The sequence below is a fragment of the Protopterus annectens genome, chromosome 16.part0 (assembly GCF_019279795.1).
Source record: "Protopterus annectens isolate FY-2018-M chromosome 16.part0, PAN1.0, whole genome shotgun sequence".
NCBI classification, from domain to species: domain Eukaryota; kingdom Metazoa; phylum Chordata; order Ceratodontiformes; family Protopteridae; genus Protopterus; species Protopterus annectens.
The window spans coordinates 246,366,770-246,380,266 of NC_056750.1; the positions used below are offsets into that span (position 1 = coordinate 246,366,770).

Sequence of the window (13,497 nt, forward strand, 5' to 3'; positions counted from 1 at the left end):
TCTGTCTCATCCCCCTATTTTCCTAACAGTCTTAAATTTTTCTCTCGTCCACTACCACGATCAGTTCTTATACTCCCTAGTTCTGTCTTTCCTCTTTGTGCTGATTACTGCTTTCATTTTTTTTTTATTTGTGTGCTTTTCACCATTTTTCTCAATATGTGGGAAATGCACAGTTTTCTTCTTTTTGGTTGATTGCTTCCTGGGATTGATTGGCTTGATGGCCGATTCTTTAGGGCTGCGAGCATTTGAAAAACTGCTGTCTACGAGCGGATGTGAGTAGAGTGGTTGCACACATGGCATGGTAAACAGAAGTGCATCATTGTGCGATTCACTGCTAAGTGCTTGAGTAATTGCTGTTTCGGTTTGGAGCTAGCATTTGATTAGCAAGACTTATCTAGTTACTTAAATTTAAATTGCTTGATTTCCTATATTACTTGGGCCTCATCAGTTTATTAGGAATTACACAGTCTACATTGGTCAGAGTGGTTGCTGTGGGAAAACTCCATTTAAAGTATGGTATTCAAACTTGTTATTCAAACTTGTTATAAGTTATTAATTTGAACTTCAAGGAGGTTTGTAATTGATTCTTTAAGCTCTTATGTTTTGATGATGTACTAAAAATAGATAAATATTTGATCTAAGCACTATGATGCATACTTGATAGCTTCTGCCTTGGTTGTAAAATGTTTTTCTGAGTTATGTGAAGATATGGGTGAAGGCTGCAAGCCTAGCCAGATATAATTTTGGAGATAATTCTGTCATCTGTAAATATTAATGTGAATGACAGGCTTGTTGTCTTAAATGGAAAAATGCTGTTAGATGTGGAACTGCAAAAGAAGTCACACAGTGTTCTCTGCTGACCAAGTAAAATGTGTCTCCAGCCTGTCTATATGAAGACATTCTTTCTATTGTTTTAACCAAGAGTTAAACTGCTAGACTTAAACATGCAAATGTATTTTTATTGCTCTGCTTCCTGACCAGTTGCAAGGTAGCACAAGGAGATGTTAAGAATGTAAATGTAGTTTCTGTTAGCCTGGGAACCCAGGGAAGTGTGAAGAATGATGTAATGGGAACCAGGAATGTCATTTTAAAAACTGAGAGAATCAGAGAGCTTTAAGCATTTTGTCTTGATCATCCAACTCCTCAGCACTCTGCCTGTTCTATATGTAAGTTATTTTAGACTTGTGTTTTCTCTTGGTCTAATCTTTCTAGTTTCTAGCTATTTCTAAGTGCTTTTTCTGTGATGTCAGAACTGTACTACTGAATTATTTTAAGTATTTCTCTGTGATCTCTGAACTCTTGACTAACACTGTATAATAATAAGTATTGTCTAGTGTTTTTATTATTTATTATTAAATATTTTAAAACCTTTCAACTGTGGCTGTTTTGTGTAGAGGTAAGTTAAGCTCTAAGAGTACATTGCATGTATATAAGGATCCTGTACCAAGTCACTCTAATAAGCCTTGAGTGTTTAGTTATACTACCAATTGGATAGTAATATTGCACAGTAATAATTGGACACCCTTTTAAGGGCCTTTGAGTAGCTGATAAATATTAGCTGGGTGGTGGCAGTGGTTTCTACCATATAGTCTGGGTAAAAGGGGCACAGCTGGAGAACCTATGCTAGCCTTCCCCAGGAGTCTGTCTGTGTGGTTGTATAAACTCTTATCTCACACAAAGTACTGGTTGGACAGAGAGGGTGCTGAAGATTTTAGCTTGCCCAACTGGCTGAGATCTGGACCCTATAGCTGTGCCAGTGGGGTGTCTTATTGGGGACCTGGAGAGCAAGAGAGCATCCAGCCCAGGACTGACTGTGATCTCTGTGTGCTCTTAAGGGAAATTGCACTTTACTGTGTGTATTTGTTATCCTTTCTTCCTATATGAAACGCCCCTCACTGGTGTTAGTGGTGAGGATTGAGGCTCCTTGATTGCTGGGCCAGGGCATGGGCGCCACAAGTTATTTCATGTAGTAAAATGTAAGATCACCTGTGACACAAAACTCTGCCATTCTGGAAACAAATTTTCCTCATTCTAGGAGTATATAATAGACTGGATAGGGGAAGATTATTTACTCTCACAAACATTTTAAGTTTTTAAATTGTTATACTGAACTATTCTATTGAACAGCTGCCTACTACTTCCCATCATATACTAGAAAATTAGAAGCCTAGAAAAAGGAATTTAAGGTCTTAAGCACAAATCATTATAAAATGTAAAATGTCTTTTTTATTAAATAAAAACAGAGACACTGAATATAATGATTTACCCACAGAAGAGTTTAACTCGGAAGACTGACAGTACTAGTAACTTAGATAAATACGAAGCTAGTTTAAATAGGCAAGTTATAAAAGTAATGGTAAATGGACGTCCTTATCTAGTATAAGTGCTGTTGCCCGGAAAACAATCCGGTTACTTTAAATAGAAAATCTATAAATGAAGGCAGACTGATTTCCTCACTGTGTACCATGGCTGCAGCCCAAGATCATGCTACTTGTGTTAATAATAATAACCCCAACTCTCTTGTTTGTATCTTAAAGTTGTTGTCCTCCCCAATAGCAGTGTTAATCAAAATTGGTGGACAGTATATTATCAGATTTTATCCACCAGTAAAGAAGTTAATAATCTGACTACTAATGAAACTGGCATAGAAGGGATCAAATCAACATGCAGGAACACAAATGTTACATTAAATTTCAGTAAAATCTTAGGTGGTGGCACCCTTGTTGTAAATATTTGTGAAATTTGTTGCAAAAAGGAAGAAAGTGGTTATTCAAGATACTTTGGTCACTCTTACTGAGACTACCCTGCCTAGTAAGTTAAGTAATCAGTCAACAAAGTTTAAATTTTGGGTGACTCTAATCCAAAGCCAAAGCGAGTAATAAATTTGATGAGCTTACTGGCCTAATAGCCGAAGACCGTTTTTAGATTGTTGCCAATACTTAATCATGGAACTCAACTTATTATCATCCAAAAGATTTAATCAACTATGAATGCCTAAGTGTCGATTTTTAATGGTGGAGGAGTAAGTTATAATGCTTTTTGAAATCCTTTTTAAAATCTGGGATTATACTCGCAATAGTAGTATCTTCATAATTTTAAGTTATTGTACCTGAAGTATGTCTAGAGCATTGGGATTACTTTATAAAGTTAGAAAATTGAATTCAGAGTTAAAAAATGTTTTACTTTTAATTGATTTTAACTACCGTGGGATAAAGTTGAACTCTTTCTGTAACAACTCATTTTTTGAGAGAGAATTTAACATTATTTCTTTCCATGGACTGACACAATTGTTTACTAGTAACATGCGAGGTAACAGTATTTTAGATTTGAGAGCAACCTATATTCCAAACAAAATACACTGTCTCTCCTTGTTTCCTCTCATGCCACTGCCACTCCTGTCTGTTATACTTCTACCTCTGCCTTCATCATTCTTAGTCTTCCTCATGGTCCCTGCTAGTAGTATCCCGCCCTGTGGAAAATGCAAACTGTTTCCCAAACATGCTGTGCTTTGCTTACAAGACCTATCTACTGTTCTGTCCTTCCTTTGTCTCATCTCTGGCAAAGTGTTGCTCCCTGTCAGCTGCCCTCCTGCTCCCCTTGCAGCATCGGCGAACTCTGGTTTCTCGTCTTTATCACTTCTCACTTGTCTTTGCGTCTGTCATACCACACTGGCTTCCTTCTCCTTGTCCCTCTCCTTCATGGCTGCATCCCAGACTCTGTACCACTCTATTCATCTCCTTCTCCTGTTTAAAATGACTGTATGTAACTGTACCAAACAGTACCCACCAACAGTAGTACCAGGATATCCCACCTGTCACACTTTTCCTTACCTAGATTTTAGCTACCTGCACTTTTTTGTCTCCTGCTGTATTTTCCTTCACTATATAGGTGGTTGCCTACCCTATAACATGCACATTTCTGTATCCCCACTCTCCTGCAGTTCCTGCACTTTACTGTAGTTTATGTGCACTGTAACTGTCCTAAGTAGTGCCTACTATTTCTGTAACTGTGTCAACCTGTACCTAATCTCAGTACAAGATTCCCATACTACAGATGTGAGCACTGTCCTTTTCCCACAACTTAACCTGCTCACACCATAGATGGTGCTTGCTGTATATAGTCACAATCTGTGTACTTTTGTTGACCCTACCCACATAATAATTGTTCTTGGCTTCACCCACATATGAACTGTGAACTTAAACTCTTCTTATTTACCTTTCAAATAATTTTATCCTTCATGATCAGGTTGTATGCACCATGTCTAACTGTCAGAACTGTTAGTTTAATTTCATCAGCAGTATTACAAATGTCATAGTCAATTATCTGTAGGGATTTTAAAACGGGGCTGCCTCCTTCTTTCTTATTTTTGAAGTAAATTGCTTGTGAAAATGAAATCGACATTTAACTGAATGTTCTTCTCTCTCTTGTGAAGGAAGGATCAAAGATGGAGACTGATAAAGAGGATAATGGAGACTCGAAGAAAGAAGGTAAAGTCTTCCCTCTTCTTTTTTTGGCTTAAATTTCTTCTTTAATATTAAAATATAAACACTAGGGGAGGGACAAGCACAGATGTGTGTTTTTTTCCTTCAGCAGTTTAGTATTGGTACCTGTTTAACTGGGGTTAGATAGGTGGGCCTTCAGAATGCTACTGGCTGCTTTTGTAAGTGGAATTTGGTGTTAGCAGCAATGGAAGTCTAAAACAAATTCTTTTCTTATACTGTGAGAGAAGACTATTTGTTTTGCAGTACATATTATGAGGAAGGACAAACTATGTACCTATTTTGAATGTGCAGCATTGGGTAGAAGTGAAGGACACCTCTAAGATTCAGACCACACTTCATAGTCCTGTTATTATGGCTCTAGTGGAGTGAGCAGCTTACTGGTGACGCCTCTGTTTAGCATGAAGCCGACATTTGTGGGACAGGTAATTTTGCACTTAGCTGGTGCAAATGCAAGGTGTGTTGATGCCCTGTGGACCACTGCTCCTGTAGGATGCTCTTGAGGATTAGTCTGTATAGATTCCTCCTGTCCTAGATGTGGATTCATTAGACTTAACTACATTCAGACATCAGTATTCTTTTTAGGTAGATGGAGCACCTCCCAAATTATTTTGAAAGGAGAAAATGTGTCTGATGTGAATGGAAGGATAGATCATCGCAGTGAATGCCTTAAATGTAGACAGTTTGGAATGTAGCGTTATTTAAATACATAGTTTGTCTTGTGTGGTTGTAATACTGCTTTCTTTGGCTCTTTGAAATAATATGTGGAGCATAGCATCTGTGTTGAGCACCATGATGGACAGGAAACATATTTTGCAGCACTGCCATTCTGTCAGCAGGTATACAAACGTTAGGCACAATGACTGACAGAGAAAACAATGTGGTAGGTTGTATGGACACTCTGATAGCAAGTGCACATGTTCTGTAAGGCATGATGATAGGAAAGAAACAACACAGGAGGTGGCGCACACTGACATTTTATCAACAAATGCACACATTTCCTAAGGGATCCTTATGGTTGCTAGAAAATATGGTAAGTAGCACTGATATTCATTCAGAAATTGCACCCGCATCTTAAGCTGTTCTCGCATGACCAAAATGTGGTTTGCAGCTGCTGTCAGTTTATCCAGACCTGTAGATAGCTTAGTCCTTTATGTAAATGCAAGGCTTTTAATGTGCATTGCATAATGGGCACTTCCTTGAATACCTCACTAAAAGAGTTGTTGCATTGTACTCTAGATTATCCTACCAAAGATTGATGTAGTTTACAGTAACTTGTGCCCAGATCCCTTTGTACCAGTGCATTAGCAGTTTCAGGATGTGGGTCTGTTGTAGCCAATATTAGTGGCTTGTGGTTTGCCGCAGGGAGTTCCAGATATGTCAGGTGGCTCACTACAGCCCACAACTTACAATGGTCGTACTGGGCTTTTGTGTATGCCTCCACATAGGCGTCTGTGTTTTTTGGGTTTGGGGGAGCTTGAAAACTAGCAATGCCATCGCTTAATAGGAGGTAGTTTGCCTTAGAGCTGGAAATTGCTGGTGGAAAACATTGTGCTTGCCTGATTGGCCTGTGGGCATACCTAGTTTAAAACTTAAATTTTTCCTGCTTCTATATAAGGCTCACATTTGCTTCACTCAGTTGTGGATAGTGGTGCCCTGTATATACTCAGTTACTAGGAGTTGTACTTTCCTTATAAAAAAAACACCTCTGAATTTTTCCAGAGTCCAGCACTAATTAAGAAGCAACTAGATGCACACTGCCACATTAGCTTTAGATTATATTATTGCAGAGTTCTGAACTATCCCTACTCAGAGCAACTGGTTTGCCCGCCATGCAGCATCGCACGATAGGTGAGTTGCAGATTGCACTAAGTAAGCACCCATCCCTTGTCTGGTTGCAAACACCCCACATTCTTTTCCATTGTAAAGCACAGATTAAGGACCTGCAACCATTGCTAGGCACTTTCCTTTCTCTGCATCCATCTAGTTTGGTGGACATGGGCATCCTGAGGCAGTGTAGCGATTGTCTTATGTATACTGACAATCACTCAGTTCTGAAATGGATGAATACAGTATGTGAGAGATGTAGTTATAGAATGTCACTGGAGGCAAGACTCTCACAGATGCACAGCATGCCAGACATGTTGTCAGCAACACACACACACACACACACACACACACACACACACCTCACTGCACTGATCAAACAGACCCATATATGCAGAGGTGCTCAAATGTAACATACCCAAACCTCAAAGACCTCTCGGACACGATCCTCAAACTCCACATGCACAAAAACAAGGCAACTCTTACCACATCACATAAAGACACATCTCATTGTGTTTCAACTACCAAGCCCATAAGGTGTAACATAACACAACCCAACATTTTGATCATAGGAGACTCCTTTGTGAGACGCATTGATATCTGTTTCATCAGGCTGGATAAGTAGAAGGTTGCAGTTAACTGCCTGTCAGGGGCCAGGATTTGCCAGATCATGCAAGCACTCTGATCTCTAGACCACAAGTACCAGTGTGACGCAGTTATAGTCCATGTGGGCATAAATGACCCGAGATGTACCTGCCTGTGCTATATGAACAAAGACATGATTGAGCTCTCAGAATATGTCACATGTAGGTATGAGCTTAGCACTGAGCAGCATTCTACCATATCCAAGGATGATGCCACAGTACCAACAGAAAAATGACTAATTGTAATAATTGTCTTAGCTACTGGTGTCATTCCAAAGGGGTCAATATTTGTCAGCCTGGGAGAACATGATTGACAGGCCATGCTGCTTTGCCAGGGATGATGTTTGTCACCATTAGGCTTTTGGATATTGGCCAAAACATTATCCACCCATTAGGCTTTACTAAACAGACAAACCTTCCAACATAGTAAAATCTACTCAGGATAAGCTAAAGTTCTTACAGCTGAATGGTAGGAGTCTCAACAAAAGACTGCACTCCCTGGAAACACTCCTCACCCTGGAAAATGCTGTGCTGATGTCTGTGCAGTTACTGAAACCTGCTTCAAAGTCACAGAAAGCACCTTGCCAGTGCATGGCTGTAATGCCTCTCACATGTTCCAATCACCCACTGCACATGAAAGGACAAAAGGTGGAGGTATATCCATCTACATGAAGGATAAGCACACCTTAAGACTGGTCAAGTAATACGGCATGCTTGAGCTACTCCATGTCCAGCAAACCATAGGAAGAAATCCAGTACCATATCCGTGCTAGCTATCCCCACCATGAATCGGGAAACCGTACATCATACCAGAATTTACTAGACTCACTCACCATTCAGCTTATACCATACTCATGGCTGATTTCAACTACTCCTCCATTAACTGGGAAACATACACGACCATTAACATGCATGCTCAAAGATTTCTAGATTTCATCAATGCAAGTACCCTAGAGCAGCTAGTCTGCACTCCCACTAGGGGCACAAATATCCTAGAACTGGTACTCACAAATATGGGTGAGCTTTGCACCTCCCCCCACCTTGAGTGTGATGTCCTGACTGTTACATTTGATGTAACATAAATTATGCTCTTTTGAAATGTAAGTTACATTTGATGTAACATAAATTATGTTCTTTTGAAATGTAAGTTATCTGTTGTACTCGTCTGTGGGGCATAATTAAGGTCCACCTTGCTGAAGTAATGTTTATTGAAAAATACAGCCCCAGACAAGGCAGTATAATCTAATAATAAGGAAATATGTTTTAATGATTTTAAAATGTGTATTTAAGACAAAAAAGGCTAGTTTAAAGCCAGACAGGTATATATTATACAGAAGACTGCAGTTACAAAACTGGAATATATGCAAGTTCAGATTCAGTTAAGTAATGCTCTGTTTACAAATAAGAAGTAACTTAAAGTTACAAAGATAATAGTCTGTGTAGAAGGGAGACCACACATCACGGATAAAGATGGCTTATGTCCGTTAAGTAAAGTTTTCTAGAAGAAATGCCTGTAAATATCTCTTGGTCTTTCAGCATTTGATTGTGACTGTTATGCACACAATGTAATGATATAAATAACAGACTAAAAGCCCTTTTGTTACACATGACGTGGAATAAAGTTTACCAAATGTTGCGGTTGTGGCAGACCCTGATGACAAGATTGGATTGATGTAAAAGAGAAAATAAAGAAGCGATTTGAAGCACAAGAAAAATGCACTGTTTAAAAGATTGCCTTATTTATTTATTGATATTTGGTAACTGGGAAAGTCCACTGGGCCAGAGACCCATTTTCAGTGGAGGCCCGGGGAGAAAAGTTCTAAGTGCAGTTACAAAAATATATAAACGGTATTGAGCTAGAAACAACATTAATGTAAAAAAGCATTTATACAAGACATCAGAGCATTTAATTCAAAACATTAATTTCCAATGACGTTTTATAGTCATGAAGTAATACAAATTACAAAAATAATGTAATGTCTTTATGAAGCTAGTACATATAGGAAGAATTTTAGGAAAGCTGTGCAAGAAGAGAATGAAGCAACAAACACAGAGCCCTAGTAGCAAAAGCAACGTGAATTCTTTGACACACATAAAAAAAAAACGGGTAATTCAGACATGGGCTAAGAAGGGTAAGAAGAAAGTATCAGAGTCAGATATGACATCCGAGAAAATTCTTTATATTTTCAAGATCACTAAAAATGCCAGAAGTACAAGTCAGGATATTGGAAGGCCATAAAACAAAAAGCATTAACAAAATGTAATATTAGTAAATTGTGTGATGATGTCAAGACTAGAGAAAAAAATATCAAACAGACATGTTTCAAAATGGCAACACAGTCCCTGTAAATTGATCCTATAGTTAGGAATCTGGGAACCCATGGCGGCAATGAACAGTCCTTTCACCACCTTGTATCCACTGTTGTAAGAAAGTCCTTTTTATCACACAGCTTATATCTAAATGTATAGTGTCCATATCCAGTGATGTAATTGTTCCACTGTACTTCCCACTCATTAGGCCGATCACTGACTATAAGGCCCCTTTCTGTATTCACCCTGGAACAACCACGTTTGTTTTACTAAAAAAATCAAGGGTCAAAGTCATAAAAACTATGCAGACCTTGTCAAAGCCTTATCCCTCTTCTAATTATCATAGAAGCTACTAAGAGGTGAACTGTGCCTCTCTGGCCCTGTTCTGTCAGACCAGTTACACATTCACAAGTCCAGTGGTATCGTAAACAGTCACTCAAGGGATCTTGATCTCCTTTTCAAAATAAATAGACCATGTTAGAGGGCTAGGTATGTATCACAGAGAATATCGCTTTTATGGACTTGTCTTCCACTCTGCATAAAGCAGAGTACTTCTATTACTCCCTTCAAACATAATTTGGACACACGGATTGGTAATTACAAATGTATCCACTTGGTTTTGCACCCATGTCACTCATGGATAAGGGAAAGCATGTAAATGCCCCAACATAACCAGGTTATTTGAATGCAAAGTATAAGGGTTTAAACCTACCATGGGAGTATAAGGCTACACTTCTTAAGCTCTTCATATATTACTAGACTAGTAAGCACCTATAAATCAGTCTTTGTTTAGGTGCTTTGCAGGAAAATATCCACACAAAGACATTGCCTGGAAAAAGAAATCCGTTTACAAAATGTAAGAAGTGTCAGTTTGCAAGGGTATCAAAATATAGCAGTAAATGTGGCAGACAGTACTAGGGCAAGATGTCTGCATTACTAATAGATGTACATAGAGAGTATAAAGAAGGTTATGTATCAAGTATCCATAGAAAGTATTTGAGTAAAGGAAGCACAAGGTCAGAGGTAAAAGTACAAATGGTGAACCCTGAAATAATAATGTTGCTGAACTCTGGAGCTTTTCATAATAGCACATAGCATATACAAGACTTATCGAACATCGGTATGGCTCTGGAAACCATATAATAGAATATATGCTACAAATTGGTAGTACATCTCCTCCTGAAAGACCGGTCTAAGATAGAAGCAACAACTGCATGGCAAATTGGCAAAAGCCATGCTCATTGTATAAGAGGAGGATATGTCCAGTCTTTAAAGCAGTTCCTACAGCTGAGTCATTAGAAGTAATAAGGTAGTAATAAAATACTGAGAGAAAAGTAAAAAAAATCAACTTAATGTTTAATGAAAACAGCAACTTGTATTAAGGCAGTGGAAAGATCCTGAATAACGTGGTAAAATTACACATAAACCTGGGATTAACACCTACAGACCGGCTACATAGAGGCATACCTTTTACCTTAGAAAGTGGAAGAAAAATCAAAGAAATTAGAAAAGCTGGTCACAGTTTATCCATTCATCTACCTCACTCATAATTATATTTCCAGAACAAACGAATCCCATAGAGGTGAGGAGACAGACAATGAGCGTAGCCAATAAAGTAATGTAGAGATGGAGGGAGAGACCCGATTCCTGTAGTAGATTATATAATTGGAGAGCTGAGCGAAGCATAGGTGTGTGTGAGTGTGTGTGACCATCAACTTCAATTACACCTAGGCAGCAGAAACAGAGCCAGATATAACATTAGAGAAAATTAAGGCTGCTGAGGTCTAAAACTAATTTTGGGGTGAACTTTGCAACAGAGGTGTTCCGGTGTGTAATGCTGCAGTTCACATAAGGCATGTGTAAGGAATTACACTAATGATGTACCTGTGCTGTTTTTCTGTTTTTGTCATATATGAGTACTTAACGGAATGAAAAGAAATGGACAACCTTAAATTAGGGAAACATGTCGTAAACCAACTGCAAATAAATAAAATAAATAAATAAATGTCACTTTTAGCTGCTGTTTGTTTCCCTCACATCAGACCATCAGCTGCTTCTAGTGTCTGTCCTCAATCACTGTGTCTACAGAATCCTCCCAGGCACCCCCAGACATGCTCCAGCAATGTTCACCCACAAAGACTGAGGCATCCGGGGACAACGTTATAGTGCTCCAAGGGATTTTTTTTTGTCTTTGTCTCCCTCCACTGTGCATGCCCAGTAACACCCTGAGGGTGGGGTGTGCAATGATTTTCAATTCTAAACCACATTTGTAAGATGCCCCCACGTGTAACACTGAAATGTTTCCTTAGTCCCCCAACAAGGAAATCAAACTATATTGAGTGTGACCTGAACATGTAATCCTACCTGTTCCCATTCTTCCTGCCTGTTCCTTCTAGTGCCTGAGTTTCTCTTCAAACTCTGGTTGCTGTAGTCATGGCTTTATTTGTCTACACCACTGGTACAGATTAGAAAAATGTAAATGTTGCCAAGAATGTGTTGAGTTGTTAGATCTGTTGTTTTCTGGTAAAGATATGACACCTAACTCCATTATGCTAAAAGCCATACCTGACTGGCTACCAACCACAAATGCCAAGAAATTAAGGAGCTTAATATGTAGGGATAACTGTAACTTATGCTTTAGAAAATGCAGAGAGTTTACAAAAAGGATGCACAATGTGAGTGGGTGTGAGCAACATTTCTAGGACCCATAGATGGCCACCTAGATGTTTAAGTGCCTAAACTGAGACAGTTATGTCTTATTTTGACAGTGTGTGAAAGAACTAGATGCTGGTTTAGTTGGCCTTGGAACAACCCTGTGTCACATACAAGATGGCATTCAATAATAGATTACTGTATGTCAGTAGGTCATTACCAGATATGATGAAAAGGATATTCAGAACCTGGGAAAGAAATGCTAAGGATGACCCAAGCTATGACAAGTGTTAAACAGTACGTTTGGTTGACTGAGTGTGTGTACCCAAGAGGTGAAGTCCCATTCTGTGAGCGCAGTAGCAGAAGCAAACTGAAAACACTGAGTTGCAGAATAATTTTAGGTTATAGCTGCAGTCTGTGGGGGGTGTTGCAGGATAGTACAATTTTTGCACCATCAGTTCACTCATATCAAAGTCAAGGGAAGGTGTGAAGCAGTTCCAAGGTACTTCTGTTCTGTAAGCCTTTGTGGAACTCTGAGAAACCTTTTAAGTGTATGTTGGCCTAGAACCAAACAGAACAGTATTAATTTTGTTGGCATTGAGTAGGCCAAATGGTTTTCATTTGGCCAGGCTTGGATGAGTTTGAAATGCTCACCAAGAGGGTGTTATACTTATCTATGAATGGGTGGTTTATTTGTTTGTTTCTGGCAGTGTAGAACAAAATCAATGGCACATGTAGTAAGTTGGAGCTTATGCGTGTGGAGTGAGGCAGCAGAAATGATGGCAAAATAATGGAGTATCAAGGAATACCAAATGCAATAGAAGAGACTAGGCATCTTTAGTTTAAAGGTGGCTCTGATTTTCTTATTGTAGTATTGACTTTATAGCCAGAGCAAGGCAATCATAGTATGCATGTTAGTAAGTTCTGTAATATTTAATCTGATTTGTTTGGTCCAAAGCTTTGTGAAGATCTACAGAGGCTGTAGCTGTAAGGATACCATTATGTGCTGCTCCCCACTGTTCATGAAAAGGAGCAGCGTCTGATTTTAATGTGTTACACAAATTGCGATTACATTTGGGATTTATTTATTCATTTATTTACATTTGTTTACAGGGTAGGGTGCTGATCAACTAGTGGCCAGTTTACTGGCACGATGGTAGCAGGTTTGTAATTGGTAATATCACTTTTTGTCACCTTTCCTGAAGGAAAAAAGATGTGTGCAACTTCACTGGATTCAGATCACCAGAAAGAAGTTGAAGATGAAAGGCAGCAGGAAAGAATAAGATTGCTTCCTTGGCCTTACGAAGGCTCAGGACAGGGAGATTGTCTGCTGTTGAGATGCTGTGTTTTATATCATTTAGGACTTTTCTTTTTGGAACCATTGATGACATGGTATCTGAATTTCTAGAAGTAGGTAGGAGTTGGGAGAGAAAGTTAGATTACACATTAAGTGGAAGAGTTCAGAGAAGGAAGTTCAGAAGGTACTAAAAGTGAGTAGTTTATTCCATGTTGCTGTATTAGTAATCCCTTCATTTGGAGTGGTCTGGTACTCTGTAGAGGCCAGC

General features: G+C 38.9%; 1 protein-coding gene across 1 annotated transcript in view; it reads left to right on the forward strand.

The window, feature by feature from the left end:
• The window catches only part of PSME2 (proteasome activator subunit 2), a 126,313-nt gene that overhangs the window by 36,848 nt on the left and 75,968 nt on the right, over positions 1–13,497 (forward strand). The window contains exon 5 of the mRNA XM_044058891.1: positions 4,433–4,487. Coding sequence (XP_043914826.1) covers positions 4,433–4,487 — 55 coding nt within the window. The remainder of the gene's footprint in view (positions 1–4,432; positions 4,488–13,497) is intronic.